Source organism: Geotrypetes seraphini, chromosome 1 (assembly GCF_902459505.1).
Source record: "Geotrypetes seraphini chromosome 1, aGeoSer1.1, whole genome shotgun sequence".
Classification (NCBI taxonomy): domain Eukaryota; kingdom Metazoa; phylum Chordata; class Amphibia; order Gymnophiona; family Dermophiidae; genus Geotrypetes; species Geotrypetes seraphini.
Window position 1 is genome coordinate 159,586,354 of NC_047084.1, and position 21,163 is coordinate 159,607,516.

The 21,163-nt window shown below is 45.1% G+C and overlaps 1 protein-coding gene and 1 non-coding gene across 3 annotated transcripts; both read left to right on the forward strand.

The window, feature by feature from the left end:
- The first annotated feature begins 739 nt into the window (after nucleotides 1-739).
- Nucleotides 740-19,703, forward strand: RPS3A (ribosomal protein S3A). 2 transcript variants are annotated; one of them, XM_033940620.1, is made up of 6 exons: nucleotides 741-895; nucleotides 4,352-4,455; nucleotides 8,926-9,113; nucleotides 9,658-9,866; nucleotides 18,641-18,750; nucleotides 19,528-19,703. In XM_033940620.1, exons 1-6 carry the CDS (start codon nucleotides 834-836, stop codon nucleotides 19,647-19,649), a joined length of 795 nt encoding a protein of 264 aa, XP_033796511.1. In that variant the 5' UTR covers nucleotides 741-833; the 3' UTR covers nucleotides 19,650-19,703. The 2 variants fall into 2 exon arrangements, with proteins under 2 accessions (XP_033796521.1, XP_033796511.1); XM_033940630.1 differs by lacking the exons at nucleotides 9,658-9,866; nucleotides 18,641-18,750; nucleotides 19,528-19,703 and having other exon boundaries at nucleotides 740-895; nucleotides 8,903-9,077.
- On the forward strand, nucleotides 19,280-19,351 carry LOC117352819. Its single transcript, XR_004537871.1, has one exon. It is a non-coding gene; the product is annotated as a small nucleolar RNA SNORD73 (small nucleolar RNA).
- Nucleotides 19,704-21,163: the final 1,460 nt, after the last annotated feature.

Consider the following 21,163-nt stretch of genomic DNA (forward strand, 5'->3'; position numbering starts at 1 on the left):
CAATATAGACCAATAGAATGTTCAGAAAGCGGAGTGAAGAACAAAGAAAGCTCAATGTCAGATAAAAATGAAGGAAAAAGCCTCAGAAAGGGCCCTCCCACCTCCACCAAATGGTGCTCAAGCGGTAACCTCACTGGCAAAAAACCTTCAATAAATACTGAACGTATGAGCATTTAAACCCTGCTTCACTACAACTTGTAAAAACTGATAAGAGGAAAAATCCACCGACAAGGCCAGCGTTTCACCAATAGGCTACATCAGGGTGTGACCCGACTGATCAGTCTTCTGAGTTTGCTGCCATGGTGAGGACTGCTGTTTTCTGGCTCTCATAGGCTGTAGGTGGGAGGGCCCTTTCTGAAGCTTTTTCCTTCATTTTTATCTGACATTGAGCTTTCTTTATTCTTCACTCCGCTTTCTGAACATTCTATTTGTCTATAGTGAAAGTGTTTATTGGACATATGCTAGGTATGCCTCTGACTATAGACTTTTCCTCCAGGAAAATTGTCCAAACCTTACCCCAACATCTGGCAACGAGGTGCCAGAGCTTAAGGATTCTCTGAGTGAAAAAAATATTTCCTTCTATTGGTTTTAAAAGTATTTCCCTGTAACTTAATTGAGTGGCACAGAAACTAGAAGCTTTGGGGAATTTCTCTAATTGTTGCCGCGTTCTATTTTCCTCCACACGCCAGAGGACGCTCCATTTTTCCGAGCCTATTACAACTTCCACCCGAGTTTGACGAAATCTGAGCTGCAGAGCTGGTCGATTCCGTTCCAGTCTCGCGAAGTCTCGCGGGTTCGAGCACCTCCCCCTCTTTTACCCTCTCAGCGCCAAGATGGCGGTTGGTAAGAATAAGAGGTTGACCAAAGGAGGCAAGAAAGGCGCCAAGAAGAAGGTGTAAGTCTTGCAGATGGCGTCAGCGATTTGTCGTAGGAGGATTCCGGGTGCTCGGGGCGTTGCGAGCCGGGGCGGAGAGGGTGGGATGGCTGAGATAGGAGGTGGATTGAGACGACAGCGGGCCGGATAGGGAATGGAGGCCGCGCCTGTTCGTGTTCCATGCAGGGAGATTGGGCCAGCTCGCGTGCACCGGGCTGGGGGAAGGCTTGGCGCGTGCTGGGGCCAGCGAGACGGGGCCGTTATGTCTGCCCGGGCTCGGATTCTTCAGTACGGAGGGCAGTTCTCGGCTCTCTCCCTCCTTACTGGCCGAACCGAAATGATTCAGTGCTTTGCCGGAGCCCTGCATGCGGTTTGGTTCTTTTCGATGAGTTTTTATTGTGTTAAAATTGTGGTCTTTACCACTGTTTACGCGCATGTGACTTAAGGTTTGGACGGTAGCACAAGACACTTCCTGGATAAACTTAAATCTGCACGCATGGGGATAATATATCAATTGTCTATTTCCCTTATATACTGTAAGCAGATTGGAAAACCCACCTTTTTGATATAGCTTTCAATCCTTAACCCTACTCCTCTGTCCTCCAACCCAGCCTGCTAATTATCCATTCCCCTTAATTGTATCCATGGCATCCTGTTACAGTTTGCCTATCTTGCCTGTTTAGATTGTAAGCTCTTTCGAGCAGGGACTGTTTTCTTACTCTTTGTGACTGTGCAGCGCTGCGTGCGTCTGGTAGCGCTATAGAAATATTTAATAGTAGTAGTTTGTAATCAAAAGAAATTCTAAAACATAATATGGATCAAGTAATCTTCAGTGCTGAAGGTAAAGTTATCTAAAAGCACAATCTTGTAACTGGATAGCCATTTTCGAAAATGATAGAGAAAAAAAGAATTCCCACAAAAGAATGAGTATGCAGGTATAGCTGCAAAATGGCCTATTCTGTCTTCAGGTCTAAGGTATACAGGATTTATACCACACATACAATAATAGGGACCAGCTCAAGAGCTTGAAATTCTTTCTTGTCCTCAGTATATAGGGTACCTTTATTTTAGTTAACTTATAAAATAGTGATAGTATTCTCTCTTCTTTTTATTACCTTAACTGGATATGTATTATTTTGGCAACAGCCAAAATTGTCATTCCAGTAGTTAATCTGATATTTATTACTTGCAAAAAGACAAGATAGGAAATTTACTTTAGTTTTTACTCATGGCTTTTTATTGTTAGCCAAACTACAGTGATTAGGGTACTAGTAATGGTTGTTTTCAAGCTCAGAGTTTGCTTTTTGGCTTTTACAGCATTATTGTCATCCTAGACTCTGTTCACTGAATAAGGTATTTAAAGCACTGTCCAGAGCAGTATTTTTCAATCAAGACCCGGGGGCCAATGGCGGCCTTTAGAAATCTTTGAGATGGCCCTCATGAAACTGCTTTTTTTTCTGTTACTCTCTGCTTCTCTAACCAGGAAGAGCCACATGCTGGAAGGACAAGGCATTTCTCAAAAGATGAATTTATTTGGAAATGCCCACCTCCTTAAGGATACACTCAATAAACAGTTTGAAGGTGGGCTTGTAGCGTGAATGTCATTGGTGTACATTGGTCAGCAGTGTTGTGACCTTAGATGCAGGGCAGGATTAATTCATCGAGGGCACATAAGTACACTGGGCCCCCTGCCCCGCCCCACCATGCGCCCAGGCGGAAACAGGAAGCTGCGTCAGAGGGAAGCTTTAGGCAAGCAGCACCGCTTGCACAATTACAGTTCCCGTTGCTTTTCTTACCCGCGTTGCTTGCTTGTCTTACTTTCTGTCGATGGGAGGGGGGCCGCGTTGCTGATCGGGGTAGGGCCCACATTGCCGATTGGGGGGGACCCGCATTGCTGATCGATGGTGGAGGGGTCCATCGCCGTTTGGAAAAAACAATGTTGATGCCATCCTTCATTTGTTCCCCTGACCATTTTGGTCCCTAGGCACATGCCTACTTGGCCTATTGGTTAATCCTGCCCTGCTAAATGGGAAAATATTTAGCAGCTCTCCTTCAGTTCATTGGTCCCAATTAGTGAAGACCACTGGTCTAGAGAGTAAGCTGTATTTTTTGGTAGGATTATGGCTGTAGGGCTTTAAAACAAATCTCTTGTTTGTGCAAGAACTTCTCTGTAAGCTTTGACTAAACTGCAAATTTGATTTTCTAATTTAACTTTGAAAGTATTACTAATGTGCTCTACCACTTGGTAAAGAACATGTGTTGTTATGTAATGGGGCCTAGCAATCACTTTTGAAAGCAGTAGCCAAACAGGATAAATACAATGCTATCAAGTTGTCCAAATAATTTCTAACTGGTCTGTTAAGCAAAACCTCCGGTTATATCTTAGTATAGTTAGTAGCAAGTGCTGTCTGCTAGCATGTTGAAGACTGAGATTTGATGCCTGGGCTGGGTTTCTGCTCTTTATACTAGCCATGTCTGGCCCTAGCCATGTTGACACTTAATGGTCTGGGCAGTTTGTGGTCCCTTTCTAAGGGCCTTCACTATAGTAGTTGGACTATATTTGGGAGGGGTTAAACAAAATGGTGGGAAAACCTAAGGTTATTTGTTAGTTTATGGTGCCATAACCCAAAAGAAGCTGTTTTCAGTTGAGCTGTAAGCTAAGAACAGGCGGATGGTACTCCTTAGACCAGCAGTTCCACAACTTCTCTGAACTAATTTTCTGCCTGTCATATCATTCCTGTCTGCAGTTCAGTCTGGCCTGTAAGAAGTTTAACGTTTCCTCCTCCCCTCAAAAAAACTTATGCTAGCAAAGCTAATGATGGCATTTGTAAACTCCATGCAGCACATCCTATTCTGCTGAACAAAGTTTTTTCTCATTTCTCTTGGAAAGTCTGGGGGATTCTTGCTGGGAGAAATGTGATTCTCAAAATTTAGCTTGGCTAGCTTTTCTGACATATCCAAACTAGTATGGAAGCTTTGATTAAATCAGTATCTAAATGTTTTTCATGATGTGAAAGTGTAAAGCTTTTTTCCTTGCTTTTTTGTGTGAATTTAAATAGTATTTGTTTGGCATTTAAAAGGTTTTGGTTTTATTCAGAACTACATCTGTTTGAGTTGCTCTCTGTATGGAGGACCCCTCTACAATGTGTTCAAGCAGTTGAAGTAAAACTATTGAAAGTATATGATTGATTTTTTTTTAAATATAACAATTTGTGTACCCTCTCCTTGTAAATGATGATGTTTTTGTCTTAACACCGTATATAGTGTTGAGATTTTGATATTGTGAGTATAGGATCTTTAAAATAGTACATTATGGAGTTGTAACCCACTTGCATTTCTGTAATATGTAAACTGCTTTGGGTGTAAAAAGAGCCAATGATAAACATTTTGTGGGCTATAATAAGTAGTATTGAACATTTGCCTGAAGAAGTTTGGAAAAGATTAGAACTGACTGCTTTCTTTTCTTTGTAATCACAGGGTTGACCCCTTCTCTAAAAAGGATTGGTATGATGTCAAGGCACCAGCAATGTTTAACATTCGAAATCTTGGAAAGACACTTGTCACCAGAACTCAGGGCACAAGTGAGTAATGAAGATTCAGTGAACATGAAGCAAGTGTACATGTAGTAAGACTTACTACATGTATGTGTTTATGCCAGGGGAGGATAATGAGGGCCGCAATCCAGTCTGGTTTTTAGGATTTCCCCAATGAATATGCATGAGATCCATTTGCATACAATGGGAGGCAGTGCATGCAAATAGATCTCATGCATATTCAATGGGGAAATCCTAAAAACCCGACTGGATTGCAGCCCTCGTTGCTCACCCCTGGTTTATGCTGTGATTTGTGTGTGTGCATAGCAGAAAGATCTGCTTCAGTATCTGTTCCCTAAATTCCAAACTTCTATGATGTAAATGAACCTTTCCTTAGCAACAACAGCAGATGAATCCAGAGACCAGTGGGATAGCACACATCTACCAGCAGGTGGAGATAGAGAAACTGATTAACAGGTGGTCCTATTGGCTGGCACAACTCCTGCATCTTCAGTATGCTCTATCTCCCAGCAGGTGATGGTCACTATTCAACTAGCTCCTGAATTCTGGCTGTGACAGGAAAATTATTTTCTCTTGTTGAGGTTTCTCTTCAGTGAGACTGCCATTCTATTTCTCCTGTTGAGGTTTCTCTTTAGTGAGACAGGGGTGTCTGGCTGAATGGTGCTGGCTTTAGGGGTTACACCTGGGCCCCCCAGGTCCCTGCCTCACCCTCACTCCAATGATAGAGGGTCTTACTGGGTCTCGATTTTTCTTATTTCCCTTCACTGTAAAAAAAAAAAAGAGATCACAGTAACTATTAAACAATTCTGCCCTCATAGTGCTGTGCAACCGGCATCTCCCAGCACTATCAACAAAGTTGTGAGTATGTTTTATTTGCACTTCTTTTGTGGTTGTGGTGGAGCTGCAGGTTCGGTGTGAGTCTACAGAAGGAATATGTTTTTTATCAAACGCTATATTTTGTAGAGTTGTGGAAATGTTTAGTGACTGACAAGTAAATTTACATTTGTATGAAGTTCATTCAGTAAAGGGCTTCGGGTGTATGGATAGAGCTCTGTTGATGGAACTAGTGCCTTCCCGTGTGTTGTAGACGTGCGCTTGTTTTCATACTCTGGCAGCAGCACCACAGCGGTAGTGGGATTTCTCCCCAAGGCGGGAACTTTGCTTGGCAGTTCCCGCGGCCGGGTAGAGGTAAATATGTGGATGGCTCCAGGTGTGTTCTTCACATAGCCGGTTCCTGACTGAGCGCATAAGGCGTGTGCTTATTTTCCTTTCTTTTATACCGCGCTCACTTCCTGGGAGGAGGAATGGGGAGGCAAGCTTTTCATCACTGCATTTTTTAAAAGTGCTTAGCATTCTCCACAATCTGTAGGTTTCTAACGACTTTTAGTCATTTAGATCACCTCTTTTTCAAGGTATGCGACAAACTTATGGCAGCGTCCAAAGCCTCCATCGCTCAAAGGGTCCAGGAGGACATTCTTTACGCTTACTTGGTGGAAGAACTTCATGACCATTCAGCCAGAGCAGTGGCGGCTACTTGGACATAGTCCACATGTTTTTTCGTTGGAGGAGTTTTATCATGCTACTACTTGGTCTTCTAAGAATACTTTATCTCAGCATTACCAGTTGGATGTGGGGGCGCATGCGGAGGCAGCGTTTAGGGCTTCGGTTGTTGTGGAGGCGGCATTTGCTTCCCACCCAAATTGAGGATTGCTTTGCTACATCCCATTGGTCTCTGGATTCATCTGCTGCTGTTGATAAGGAAGGAAAAATTATGTTCTTACCTGTTAATTTTCTTTCCTTTAGATGCAGCAGATAAATCCAGAGCCCCACCCTTTCTGGGCTGATTAAAGAACACATCGATGAACATCTGGAAAGAAACGAACTTTTGAAAACAACCCAACATGGTTTCTGCAGGGGGAGATCGTGCCTAACGAACTTATTGCACTTCTTCGAAGGAATTAATAAACGGATGGACAGAGGAGACCCCATAGACATCATATACCTTGATTTCCAAAAAGCCTTTGACAAGGTGCCTCACGAACGTCTACTCCGGAAACTGAAGAACCATGGAGTGGACGGAGATGTACATAGATGGATCAGAAACTGGTTGGCGGGTAGGAAACAGGGTAGGGGTGAAGGGCCACTACTCGGACTGGATGGGGGTCACGAGTGGTGTTCCGCAGGGCTCAGTGCTCGGGCCGCTGCTATTTAATATATTCATAAATGATCTAGAAACAGGCACGAAGTGTGAGATAATAAAATTTGCGGACGATACAAAACTATTTAGTGGAGCTGGGACTAAAGAGGAATGCGAAGAATTGCAAAGGGACTTGAACAAATTGGGGGAATGGGCGGCGAGATGGCAGATGAAGTTCAACGTTGAGAAATGTAAAGTATTGCATGTTGGAAACAGAAACCCGAGGTACAACTATACGATGGGAGGGATATTATTGAATGAGAGCAACCAAGAAAGGGACTTGGGGGTAATGGTGGACATGACAATGAAGCCGACGGCACAGTGCGCAACAGCCGCTAAGAAAGCAAATAGAATGCTAGGCATAATCAAGAAGGGTATTACAACAAGGACAAAAGAAGTTATCCTGCCATTGTATCGGGCGATGGTGCGCCCGCATCTGGAATACTGCGTCCAATATTGGTCTCCGTACCTTAGGAAGGATATGGCGTTACTCGAGAGGGTTCAGAGGAGAGCGACACGCTTGATAAAAGGGATGGAAAACCTCTCATACGCTGAGAGATTGGAGAAACTGGGTCTCTTTTCCCTGGAGAAGAGGAGACTTAGAGGGGATATGATAGAGACTTATAAGATCATGAAGGGCATAGAGAGAGTAGAGAAGGACAGATTCTTCAAACTTTCGAAAAATAAAAGAACAAGAGGACACTTGGAAAAGTTGAAAGGGGACAGATTTAAAACGAATGCTAGGAAGTTCTTCTTTACCCAACGAGTGGTGGACACCTGGAATGCGCTTCCAGAGGGAGTAATAGGGCAGAGTACAGTACAGGGGTTTAAGAAAGGATTGGACAATTTCCTGCTGGAAAAGGGGATAGAGGGGTATAAATAGAGGATTACTGCACAGGTCCTGGACCTGTTGGGCCGCCGCGTGAGCGGACTGCTGGGCATGATGGACCTCAGGTCTGACCCAGCAGAGGCATTGCTTATGTTCTTATGATATTGACTGTTGGTTTTTTCTATTGCAACTTTCGAAGTCTGTTATTATTGATAGTTGTATTCTGTATTATTACCTTTTGAAATTTGTTATGGGAAAGAAGTTTTTTTACATGCTAAGCATATTGATGGTTACGGATGCTTAGGCAAGGAGCAACACTGAAGATGCAGGAGGTGTGCCAACCAATAGGACCACCTGTTAATCAGTTTCTCTATCGCCACCTGCTGGTAGATGTGTGCTATCCCATTGGTCTCAGGATTCATCTGCTGCGTCTAAAGGAAAGAAAATTAACAGGTAAGAACATAATTTTTCCTTCTGTATTACATCTATCTGAAAGGCAGCATTTGTTTGCACTCCAAAATACACTTCTCCCTCCGGATTCACGGGGGATGGGGCAGAGCCAGACCGCGAATGGTGAAATACCGCGAATATCTTCTGGTCCGGCTCTGACCCGCCTCCCTCCTGCCTTCCCCCCGGCATCCCGGCCTTACCTGGTGGTCTAGCGGGCTTTCGTGGCAGGAGCGATCTTCCTACGCTCTCGAGACTACGACGGGAACTCCCCACAGCCATTTCCTATTGGCGATCTACATGGGGCAGGAGTGTAGCAAGATCGCTCCTGCCCCGAAAGCCTGCTAGACCACCAGGTAAGGCCGGGACGCCGGAGGGAAGGCTAAACTGTGGGGGGTTTTCTTTTTTTCCCCCTCCCCAAAAAATCGTGAATAAGTGAAATCGCGATTGCCGAAACCGTGACTGGGGAGGGGGAAGTGTAATAACCACTTGGTGGTTTACATTGGCTATATAAGAAAAATGGTTGCATACTATCAGCTTCCTAGTTGCAAACTGTAGGACCTTGTGCAGCATCCAAGGTGTTCATTGGTTCCGCAGGTACAAAATAACTATCTGTGCAAATGTAAACTGCTTTGAATGTGACAAGTCCCATCCCCTTTCCCCTTGTTTTTGATCCTGAAGCTGACACTAGAGTTTTTTTCCAGTGAAAGAAATGGTCAGCAAACACTAAGTAGAAAGAAATGGAGAACTTGCTAGTTCAGTGACTTAGAGTGAGAGTGTTCTAAAATTCATGATATACTTTAATTGGGGTTAATGAGTATTGGTCCTTATTGATATCTGATGTAGTAGAACCCAGGTTAATTCTCTGAACCATTGCTCATTTTGTAACCTAGAATATGCCACTTCTCTGTAGACTTCTTAAACTCTCTGGGGCAAGAGGTGCTTGTGTGATTATATGTATTGATTTGTGCAATATAAATAGCATTTAACAACAGCAAAAGATGTGTTCTATGGCTTTTGACAGAGATTGCCTCAGATGGTCTTAAGGGCCGTGTGTTTGAGGTGAGTCTGGCCGACTTGCAGAATGATGAAGTTGCCTTCCGGAAATTCAAGCTCATTACTGAGGATGTGCAAGGCAAGAACTGTCTGACAAACTTCCATGGAATGGATCTCACCCGAGACAAAATGTGCTCAATGGTCAAGAAATGGCAGGTTAGCACTCCTGAATGGAGGAGAATTCTAATTGGCTTTGTGGGGATGGGGGATGGAAGATAGTAAACCCTCCTTTTTTCATGTAAAGAAAAAGTTTGCACTAAGATGGGAGGTTCCAAGGCTCATCAAGCTTGGCAGTTTACACTGTATGTGAAATTAGTATGTTAAGTTATTCTATACCATCTGGAAACTGTTAGAAATTAGATTAATTTTAGATCCAGAGGGATGGAAAATTTGTTAGCTATTTTGCCACCAGGATTTAATGTCACATTTTGTGTATCTTTTATCCTATGTCTGTCCATTTTTTTCCTGCTGCTTATATCGCCTAGATTTTCCCTGATCTTGTATCTCCTTTCTTGACATTACTAACTTTTAGTATGTATCCCAAGCCTATCTGAAATAACAACCAAAACCAGCGATGGACTCAGTCTATTGGTAGACAATTCTAGTCATCCACTACATAGTACAGTTTAACCCTTTCTGTGTCTTGCTGCTTCATGTACTGTATTATCACTTGACGATATCTCTTCTGTAAATTCTGCAGACCATGATTGAAGCTCATGTGGATGTGAAGACTACTGATGGTTACTTGCTCCGTCTCTTCTGTGTTGGGTTCACCAAGAAGCGCAACAACCAGATCCGCAAGACCTCTTATGCTCAGCACCAGCAGGTCCGTCAGATACGCAAGAAAATGATGGAAATCATGACACGGGAAGTACAGACAAATGACTTGAAAGAAGTGGTGAATAAGCTGTAAGTTAATATTTTGTTATCATCCACTAAAAGACAAACCTTTGTCAATCTCCATCCCATAATATGCCTACAAAAATGTTGGAAAGAACCAGTATAGGGATAGATCCCTGCAGTATAGCACTAGTAATGCTCCCTTACCTTCATTTACCACCAGTCTTGGTCACCTCCCATTCAAATCACTTCAGGACTTATCCTAAGAATTCAGTTTATTTCAAAGTTGCCTGTGCTGAACCTTTAGGTCAAGATAAGATGGAAAACAGAGAATAGAATTAAATGGTCAATACTCTCAATGGATCTGTGCTGGGACCACTGCTTTTTAACATATTTATCAATTATCTAGAGATGGGACTAACTAGTGAGAGAAATAAATTGGGTGATGACACAAAGTTGTTAAATTACAAGAGAATTGAGAAAAATTGCAAGTGGACCTTGGAAGACTGGGCATCAAAATGGCAGATGACGTTTATTGTGAGCAAGTGCAAAGTGATGCATGTGGGAAAGAGGAACTTTGAACTATAGCTATATGGGGGGTTCCAAGTTAGAAGTCACTTCCTATGGAAGGGATCTAGGTATCTTTGTTGAGGATATTTGAAACCCTTGGCTTAATGTGCTGCGACAGCTAAGAAAGCAAATAGAATGTTAGGAATTATCAGGAAAGCAATGGAAAACAGTTGCAAATGTTATAATGTCCTTGAATCCCTCCATGGTGTGTCCACACCTCAAATACTGTGCAATTCTGGTTGCTACATTTGAAAAAAAGATATAGCAGAATTAGAAAAGATACAGAGAAGGGTGACAAACGATAAAGGGTTTGGGATGACTTCCCTATAAGGAAAGGCTAAAGTGGCTAAGGCTCTTCAGTGTGAAGGAGACAGCTCAGGGGGAGATATGAGGTCTATAAAATACTTGGTGGCATGGAATGGTTAGATGTGATACATTTGTTTACTCTTTCTAAAAATACTCGGACTAGGGGGCATGCAATGAAGCTACTAAGTAATAGATTTAAATCCAGAGAAAATATGACTTTTCTCAACATGTAATTAAACTCTGGAATCGTTTCCAGACATTGATGGAAAGCAGTTAGCTTAGCAGGGTTTAAAAAAAGTTCATAATCCATTATTAAGATGGAGAAATCAACAGCTTCTTGCTAGGATAAGCAGCATAAAATCTGTTTTACTCTTTGAGATCTTGCCAGGTACTTGTGGCCTGCTTTGGCCACTGTTGGAAACTGATACTGGGCTGGATGGACTTTCTGTCTGTCCCAGTATGCCAACTGTTATGTTATTTAAAGAAAAAATGTATAGGTCTTTTTTGTTCATACAGGCTTTTAATTGTTTAATCATATTAGGTATCAGGTGGTTCTCAATCATATAGTTCATGGTTTTCTGATAGGACTGGAAGGAGAATGTATGTAAAGGTTTTAATCTTAACAGTAATACTGCGAGTCACTTTAAATGTAAGGATTTTACAGCACACAAAAAAACTTCAAAATGAAAATCCATTTCAAATGTCTTGCTAAAATATAATTCCAGTGAAATAGGTGAGACATTCGAGACACGTAGTTCTCTCCCAATGGCCACATGCCATATGCGGAAGGAATCCATTCTGGATTTTTTTTCTGTGACTCTCCTTTACTTCACTGGGAACTCTAGTACCACCTACAGTTTTTCCCTTCTGCATTCATGCCTGAAGGAGTGCTTCTGTTCTTTTCCTTATTTTATTCAGTGTTTATGTCCCCTTTTCAGGATTTCTTTTTGCTCAGGGCAATTCTTATGCTCTACCTGCATTGAGAACACACAGACTTCAGTCTGCAGCTGACAGGCCGATCCCAGAGGGTATATGTTAGCCAGCCTACATTGGTTTCTTAGGAGCTTGGGACTATCCACACGTTTTTCTTCCTATTGCCGAACAGAGGTTTGAGTGCAAGCTGTTAAACATACTTAGGAGACTCAGCGGTGTCCTGCAGGGTGCCAGCTGCATTTTTCACCTCCCTTTCCTGAGCATGTCTGTCAATTTGTGAGGGTGGGGAAATGGTTAGGTACCATGCCTGACTGGCGGCCAGAAGATCAGCGTCAAAAGAGGCATTCCCAGAACGAGGCAGTGATTCTCTGATTTTAGCTACTTTTGAGAGGACTGAGCACTGTAGCACGTTTCCTGCACAGGTCACAGTGAGTAAGGCTGTCACAGCCTGTGAGGGGTGTGTGTAGGTTTTTCTGAATTTGGCAATTTTGAAGGTTTCTGCCTGCCTGTGAATAGCCTTACTGGGTCAGACCAATGGTCCATCAAGCCCAGCAGCCCGTTCTCATGGTGGCCAATCCAGATCACTAGTACCTGGCCAAAACCCAAAGAGTAGCAACATTCCATGCTACTGTTCCAGGGCAAGCAGTGGCTTCCCCCATGTCTTTCTCAATAACAGACTATGGACTTTTCCTCCAGGAAATTGTCCAAACCTTTCTTAAAACCAGCTACGCTATCTGCTTTTACCACAACCTCTGGCAATGCGTTCCAGAGCTTAAGTATTCTCTGAGTGAAATATTTCCTTCTATTGGTTTTAAAAGTATTTCATTGTAACTTCGATTCTCCTAGGACAAGCAGGATGACAGCAGGATAGTCAGCCACACAACCCACCCGCCTCCCCACACGGCCGACCCGGCCACAACTAGGAACATCCTGGGGATTAGGGGAAAGCAGGGGGAAATGGGTAGGGCTTGGGCATGCCTAGTGGGGCCCTGGCACTGCACGTGCTCAGAGAAAAAAAAAATCTCTCTGAGCTATTGGAGAGCTTATTCGCAAATTGGGAGCTGTTGGGACAACACCCATATGTGGCTGACTATCCTGCTGTCCATGGAGAACCTACGTTACAGGTAAGTAACTACACTGTGTTTCCTAGTCTTTTGTAATTTTTGACAGTGAAAAATCAATCCACTTCTACCCATTCTACTCCACTCAGGATTTTTGTAGACTTCAATCATATCTCCCCTCAGCTGTTTCTTTTTTCCAAGCTGAAGAACCCTAACCTTTTTAGTCTTTCCTCATACGAGAGGAGTTCCATCCCCTTTATTGTCTTGGTCACTCTTCTTTGAATCTTTTCTAGTGCCGCTATATCTTACTTAACATAAGGAAACCAGAATTGAACGAATATTCCAGGTGAGGTCATACCATGGAGGGATAAAGAGACATTATAACCATTCCTTTTTTAATAATTCCTAATAATTATGTTGCTGACACCCTGAATGACCTTATGTAGGTCCTGGGTAGGCTGTCGGCATATTCGATATCTGTTTGCTGAATACTCTGGATTAGATAATGGGCCGGTAGTTCCACCTGTAAGGCTATTCTTGCTAGGCTTCCTTTTGAGGGGTATTTATTATTTGGCAAGGGCTTGGACGATCTTATCCATTCTGTAATGGACTCGCCTTTTGCTTGGCAGCAGACCCAGAACCTCTAGAGGTTTGGGACGCTCTAATTTTATGGTTCCAGGCGTTCTCGCCCCTATTCAAACTGCATGTCTCAAAGAGATTTCCCCAGGGCTACAGGTAGAGGTTTTCGGACTCCTGGTACAGTTAGTGTTCCAATCCAATCCTTTAGTTTATATACCGATTCATCCTTCAAAGAGGGCTTGACTCGGTTTACAAATATTAAAAAAATCAAAACAAAGAAGGGATCAAGGTTGACAGATGGAAAATCAATAATTAGATACAGATGAATTTGTTAGGGACTTCTGAAATAAATTAGTTTTTAGCTTTCTCTGGAAAATTGGTAATTGAGAAAGGAGTCTGATCTCAGACGGAAGCTCATTCCAGATGTTTGCAAATAAAAAGATAAAAGAACGACAAAAATTAGCTGTAGTCTTGGTAGTCTTTACGGAAGGAAAAGCAAGTTTATATTTCTGGGCATTGATAAAAATAGGAACAATAGGGGGAAAAAAATTTCATACAGAATTTTAAAGATCACACTGGAAGCCAGTGAAGTGCTTTTAACAAAGGGGTAACATCATATTTACGTTTACCAAAGATCAATTTTGCCGCTGTGTTCTGAATAAGCTGCAATCTATTCAGGTTGCATTTACTTAAACAAATATAAAGAGAATTAGCATTTAATCTAGTTGAGTTAGAATAACTGCTTGAATAAATGACCGAACCGCCTAAGCATCCTAAGACTAAAGAAACACTTTTTTCATCACATTATTAATTTGGGAAGAGAGAGAAAGCATGGAATCCAAAATGAAACCCAAAATTTTGGAAGTAAACTCAATCTCCAGTGAATCGCCTGAAATCAGCTTAACAGATGAAAGTAGCAATTCTGTCTTTGGCCTGTTCAGCTCCCTCTGCTAAAAACAAAAATACTCTGTCATCAGGCCGAGGAAGGTCTTTCTATATATCGGGGGCAGAATCATCTTCTCCGATCAGTGGATTATCCCAGAACAAGCAAGCAACATATTCTCAACATGTGGGTGACGTCATCAACTGAGCCCCATAGCGGACAGCCTCGCAAGCAGACTTGCTTGAAGATCTTCAAGTGTACTGCGTGTGTGCCTTCCTGCCCTAGCTAGGGCACGCATCTCCTCAGCGTGGCTTCAGTTCTTAGTTTTCCGCGGAGCTAGAAGCCCTGTTCTCTACTCTGCGCAAAATCGAAGTACCTCTTGCAGCGTGGCTTGCTTTATTATTTTGACCGGGCAACCGATTTGGGTCTGGCCGCCTGGCCTCGTGCGGCTGTCCTTTTTCTTATGTCCCGGCCTCTGTTCAGGTTTAAGAAGTGCACTAAGTGCAACTGGGTTATTTCCATCAGTGCCTAGGTGCTGACCATCCCGCGCTGTGCTTCTCTTCAACCGCTGGCTCTTTGACGCACGGCCTTCGAGGCTCATCAAGGCGTCTACTCTGCCATCGACTGGTTCTTGTCCTTATCCACCCCCTTCCCTGTCCGTTTCCTCGGGGCGTGGGTTGTCTTGAGTCGAGGTTTCCTTCGACGCCCTTGGTTGATTTATTGTTCCCACTGGCTTCCCCGAAGCTCAAGGTGGTGGTGCCTCAGATCCCGGGCTCCTCTCCGAGCCGTCTGCATAGGGGGCATTCTTAGACGCCCCCGCTTCAGTACAGCAGAGCGTCCTCTGTGTCCCGATCTCGGGAATCAGACGCGCCTGCTTACTATTTGAGGGAAGTCTCCCCGTCCTTTTCCGCTGCTTCAAGGTCTCAGTCTTCCTTGCCTCTCGAGGATCCTTCTTCTAAGACCTCCTCCTTTACCCGATTTGTCTCAGGCATGGGGAAGGTTCTGCAGCTGGATCTCCAGTCTGAATCCCGGTATACCCAGAAATATCTGGTGGAGATGGGGCTCCTTCATCCGCCCCGAGATGCGTTTTGGCTGCCATTCCATCAGGTACTGCGACATCTGGAGACCCCCTTATGTGGTTCCCACCATCCCTTTCAAGATGGAATCCCGCTACAGGACGACGATTCCAGTCAAAGGGTTCAAAAATGCACAGCTATCCCATCAGTTCTTGGTTGTGGAATCCTCTCTGAAAACATCGAACCCATCCAAGGTCTACGCCGCTGTCCCGCCGGGCAGAGAGGGGTGTACGATGGACAAGTTCAGGTGCCGTGTTTACCATAACTCGATGATGGCGAACCGAGTTCTCAATTATAACTTTACCTTTACGTCCTATCTCAGATGCTGCGTGGACATGGCCACCCACCGTCGACAGGAGTTCCATCAGCTTCAGGAGACGCTTTCCCAACTTCGTCTCTATATGTTCCAGGTGTGTTAAGACGCTTTTGAATTGTCCTCGCGAGTCACGGCCTTTGCGGTTACTATGCGCCATCTGGCCTGGCTCCGGATAGTGGACATGGACCCCAATCTCCAGGATCGTCTAGCTAACCTCCCTTGTGTGGGGAATGAGCTCTTTGATGACTATTGAAGCGGCCACAAAACGCCTCTCTAAACATGAGCAGTCTTTTGCCTCCCTGGTGCGGCTGAAGCCGAAGACTCCAGCTCGACTGTACAAGCTTCCTCCACAGCGCTACATGCAGAAATCTACGCCTGCTTTCTCTCGCCCGCCTCCCAGGTGGCCACAGTAGCAGCAGCGTCCCCCTAAAGTTCAGGTGCCTGTTGGCGGCAAAGCCAGTACAGTCTTTTTGACAATCCCTGTGTGAGCGTGCCGGCCCCCTTCGTCCTCCAGTCCTCTCCCTTGCCTATTGGGGGTTGACTCCATCATTTTTATCTTCAGAAACTTACATTGGACCTCTAGGTTCTTACGATTATCTGGGAGGGGTACTCGCTTCACTTCAGTCGCACCCCCCCCACCCCCCGGACCTTCCACCAAGAGAGTTTGCTTCCAACAGGTCACAACTTCTCCTTCTCTGAGAAACTCAAGCCCTCCTCCGCCTCTGCGCAGTCGAGGAGGTTCCATTGTGCCAATGGAACACAGGGTTTTATTCCCGGTACTTTCTGGTCCCCAGAAAGATGGTGGATCTGCGGCCTATGCTGGACCTCAGAGCTCTGAACAAATTCCTGGTCAGGGAAAAGTTCCGGATGCTCTCTCTCCCCACTTTGTACCCCCTGATGGATGAGGGGGATTGCCTATGCTTGTTGGACCTGAAGGAGGCCTACACGCACATCATGATTTATCCAGCCTCGTGTCGGTTTTTGAGATTCCGAGTGGGGTCTCTCCATCTCCAGTATCGTGTTCTTCCCTTCGGCCTTGCTGCCTCCCCGAGGGTCTTCATGAAATTTATGGTCGTGGTGGCCGCAGCCTTGTGGCTGCGGGGCCTTCAGGTGTTTCCTTACCTCAACGATTGGCTCATCAAGGCGTCGTCCCGCTGGGAGGTGCTCGGGGCGACCCGTCAGACTATTGCGCTCTTTCAAAGTCTCGGATTCGAGGTGAACTTCCCCAAGTCCCAATTGTGTCCGTCTCAGTCCCTCCAGTTCATTGGAGCAGTGCTGGACACGCTGCATCTTCGCCAGTAGACCCTAGTCCACCTTTGTTGGAGGGTGTCACTCCTGTCCTTGGTCTCGGCCCAACGCATTATGGTCCTCCTGGGCCACATGGCTTCCACGGTATACGTGATTCCTTTTGCCAGACTTCATCTTCGCATACGTCAGTGGACCCTGGCCTCGCAGTTGAACCAGGATCAGGATCCTGTCTCAACTCATTGTCGTGACTCCTTTGTTGAAACAGTCTCTCCACTGGTGGATGCTCTCTTCCAATCTTTCCAGAGGTTTTCTATTTCATGCTCCCACTCCGCAGAAGGTCCTCTCAACAGACTCGTCCGCCTATGCTTGGGTGGCTCACCTGGACGGTCTTCACACCCAGGGCCTTTGGTCCAGTGCGGACCGTTGCTGTCACATCAATCTGCTGGAATTCCAAGCTGTTTTCAACTGCTCTGAAAGCTTTCTGTCATCTGCTTCACGACCGCGTGGTGCTGGTTTGCATGGACAACCAGGTGGCCTTGTATTATATCATCAAGCAGGGGGGTACGCGATCCCTGTGCCAGGAGACGCTACTGCTTTGGGATTGGGCGATCTGCCGCAGCATCTTTCTCCGGGCGGTCTACATTCAGGGCCAACAAAACTGTCTGGCAGACAAGCTGAGCCACCTTCTGCAGCCTCACAAATGGTCTCTTCATTCTTCGACCCTGCGTCAGGTGTTCGCTCAGTGGGGGACTCTGGAAATCAATCTGTTTGCATCCCCCCTCAATTGCAAATTGCCTCGTTTCTGCTTCAGGGTTTACTCCCCCCACCGACTCGAGGCGGATGCTTTCCTCTCTGGATTGGACAAACCGGTTTCTATATGCGTTTCCTCCATTCCCTCTGATTCTGAAGACTCTCATCATGCTCAAGTCCACGCACGCCACCTTGATTCTGATGGCCCAGACAACCGTGGTTCTCCCTTCTGCTTCAACTCAGTGCCAGGAGCCTCGTCTTCTACCTGTTTTTCCTTCACTGCTCACTCAGTCTCGGTTCTCTGCTTCATCCCAACCTGCAGTCTCTACAATTAACAGCTTGGTTCCGCGAAACTTGATGTTCTCTTTCCAGTTCTCTCAATCGGTGCCGGATGTCCTCGAGGCGTCTCGGAAGGAATCCACTCGGCAGTGTTATAATCGGAAGTGGACTAGATTTTCTTCTTGGTATACTTTGCATCGTGAAGAGCCGCAATCTGCCTCTTTGTCTTCCGTGCTTGATTATCTGTTGCACTTGTCTTCGGCTGGTCTCAAATCCACATCTATTAGAGTGCACCTAAGTGCCATTGCAGCTTTTTATCAGCAGATTGACGGAAAACCTCTCTGTACTCATCCTGTGGTTTCCCGGTTCATGAAAGGTCTTTTCCATGTTCATCCTCCACTCAAACCTCTTTCCGTGGTTTGGGATCTCAACGTGGTACTTGCTCGCTTGATGAAGCCTCCTTTTGAGCCGCTTGATCGGGCTCATTTATGGTATCTCACTTGGAAGGTGGTATTTCTTATTGCGCTTACATCTGTTTGTAGGGTCAGTGAACTGCAAGCGTTGGTTGCAGATCCGCCATACCACTGTAATTGCCTGCCATATCTGTCTTTTTTGATGATTCTTTACATACATGTCACCCCCCTTCCCACCCCCACAGTGTCTATCCATGCGTTTTAGAGTTATGCTGAAACCTACATCTGAGAGAGAGAGAGATTTGTCCCCATCCCTGCAAGTTCTGTTGCCGTCCCATTCCTGCATGCTCTGCGTTAACTTTTTGATTGGAAATATTAGTTGCAAAAACAAGCATTCTATTTAGGTTAATATGTAAATGATCTTTTCAGGATTCCAGACAGCATTGGCAAAGATATTGAGAAGGCCTGCCAGTCCATATATCCGCTTCACGATGTGTTTGTGCGCAAGGTGAAGATGTTGAAGAAGCCCAAGTTTGAATGTAAGTTTGTCAGTTTTCAGCAGTCAAACTTTCCTGCTCTGAGATGTGACCGTAAAAGGCAAATGAGAGCTTCCTGATTAAAGTTTGTTTAAAATTGGCTGGCTAAGTCGCACAATAGAGATCTATAATAACATCATGATACTATTGCTTTGGGGAGGAGTATTGCTTTACTTTGAGGAATATGAGCTGCATAGTGATTTCCAAGCTTAGTTCATGAGATCTATCACTCATTCAGGTTTTCTTAATAGCTGAAATAATGTATATGAAATACTTGCATATATTTACCATGAAAACCAGAAAATGTGAGAATTGGAATTTGAGAGAGAAATGTAATAATGTTTTGTCTTTTGAAAGCATGCAGTGTGAAATTAGAAGTTGTGGGTGGGGGACATAATTGTAGTGAGAGTTCTGTTAACGTTGTACTCATCTCTGGGTGAACTGGCAGTAGTCCTGCCAAATTATGATGCAAAGTTTGTTTAGAGTACCGAACAAATCCATGGCATGGCAACAACAAAAATCCATTTATGGGAATGAATGATGACAAAATGTTTCGGTCCCAAATGAGACTCAGTGATTACTTCTTTGAGATCGTTCTGACATTCCCAGGCCATGAAGCTGTAAAGCTTTTTTAGATGGTTAATTTCATTCTAGAAACACCATGATTTGATTTGATTTGATTTTGAGTGGTATCTCATTGGGCAGGTTCAGAGAAAGTTCTTCTGTGAAGTGTTCTCTACACAGTGTTGATATTAACTCTTGAACTACTGTTCTTCCTAGTGGGCAAACTGATGGAATTGCATGGAGAAGGTGGAGGTACCGGAAAACCCACTGGAGAGGAGACTGGTGCTAAGGTGGAACGTGCTGATGGATATGAACCTCCAGTACAAGAATCTGTCTAATGTCAAATCCTGTCCATACAATACCTAGTTCAGAAATAAACAAAAAAAAATCATCATGTTTGTATGGTTCTAAAATTTTAGTATATGCCCTATCATGATCAGCTGCTGAACACAACCTTGGATAGTGGGAATGATGTTCCCCCTAAGGCGGGGGTCGGCAACCCGCGGCTCCAGAGCCGCATGCGGCTCTTTTCCACCTTTGCTGCGGCTCCGGTAGTGTGTCACGCAGGAATGCAGCTTACTAGTCCGGTGTCGCGGCGGGAAATAGCCATGCTGAGCAGTGAGCTCAGCACACACAGATGAAAGCCTTGCTTGCTGATTGGTCCGGCGGCCCCGCCCCGCCGTGCCGCCGGACCAATCAGCAAGCAAGGCTTTCATCTGTGTAGTGCTGAGCTCACTGCTCAGCATGGCTATTTCCCGCCGCGACGCCGGACTTGTAAGGTGCACGTCTGAAAAAGAAATCATCCTGGCCGGGGTCGGTGTCATGCTCCAGAGATCTACAGCCTTCCTATCTCCCTCTCCCTTCTACCTGCTTCCGGCCACATCCCCTGCTCCGCGGCTCTCTTCGGCAACTCAGCAGCAGCGATCGACACAAGCTTCTGACGTCGGGGCCTACCCTCTGCGAGTCCCGCTTGTTTCAACTACCTTTTTCCACAAAGGCGGGACTCGTAGAAGGAAGGCCTCGATGTCGGCAGCTTGTCTTGATCACCGCTGCTGACAAGTTGCTGAAGAGAGCCGCGGAGCAGGGGGGTGTTGCCAGGTGCAGGTAGAAGGGAGAGGGCCAGATGCAGGACTCGTGGGTGAGGGAGCAGAAGAGAGAGAGAAAGAGAGAGGGGACGGAAACAAAAGGAAATATTTCATACTGGGCTGAGCCTGAGTGGAGGGAGGGTGGAAAGATTCTAGCTACAGGGTGCAGTAACAAAGGAAAAGGGGGGAAAGCTGAAAATGGAGATAGTGACACAAAGAAGAGAAAGGGTAAGCAGGACCTACTGAATAAGGATAGAGATACAGAGGGAACATGAAGAGGAGGTGAAATAGAGACATAGAAGTAATACTGAAAAAGTGTGTGTGTGTGGGGGAGATAAAGACATTGAAAGGGCAAATGGTGAACATGGGGTAAAGACAAGGACAGAGACAAATGAAGATTCTGAAAAAGTGGTGAGATAGGGATATAGGTGAGATGGACACAAAGAAGGGGGATGCTGGAAAATAGGTGGAATGGTAATTCTGACAGACACAGAAGGGAAATGCTGGATCAAGGAGAGATGGGGCTCAGGCTGGATGGAATGAGGAGAAATGCCTTGTTGGCCCGGAACTTCCTCTCCTACATCAGAATTGACGTCAGGGAGCGGAATGCTGGTCAGCGCAACACTTCTGCAGGGAAAGCTTGGGACGGCGGTGGCTTGGGGGCTGTTCCCCGATTGCGGTGGCAGAAAACCGAGTGGCTTGGGGGACGGCACGGGAACAGGGAGACAGAAAGAAAAAGTTGGGGGAGAGAATGAGGTCTGGAGGAG

What these genes read in the sequence shown, in the direction of transcription:
- RPS3A (XM_033940620.1), top strand. Translation starts at nt 834, where the DNA reads ATGGCGGTTGGTAAGAATAAGAGGTTGACCAAAGGAGGCAAGAAAGGC. An exon ending in CAATGGTCAAGAAATGGCAG is followed by an intron (nt 9,114 to 9,657) that starts GTTAGCACTCCT and finishes TAAATTCTGCAG; the next exon opens with ACCATGATTGAAGCTCATGT. An exon ending in GAAGAAGCCCAAGTTTGAAT is followed by an intron (nt 18,751 to 19,527) that starts GTAAGTTTGTCA and finishes TGTTCTTCCTAG; the next exon opens with TGGGCAAACTGATGGAATTG.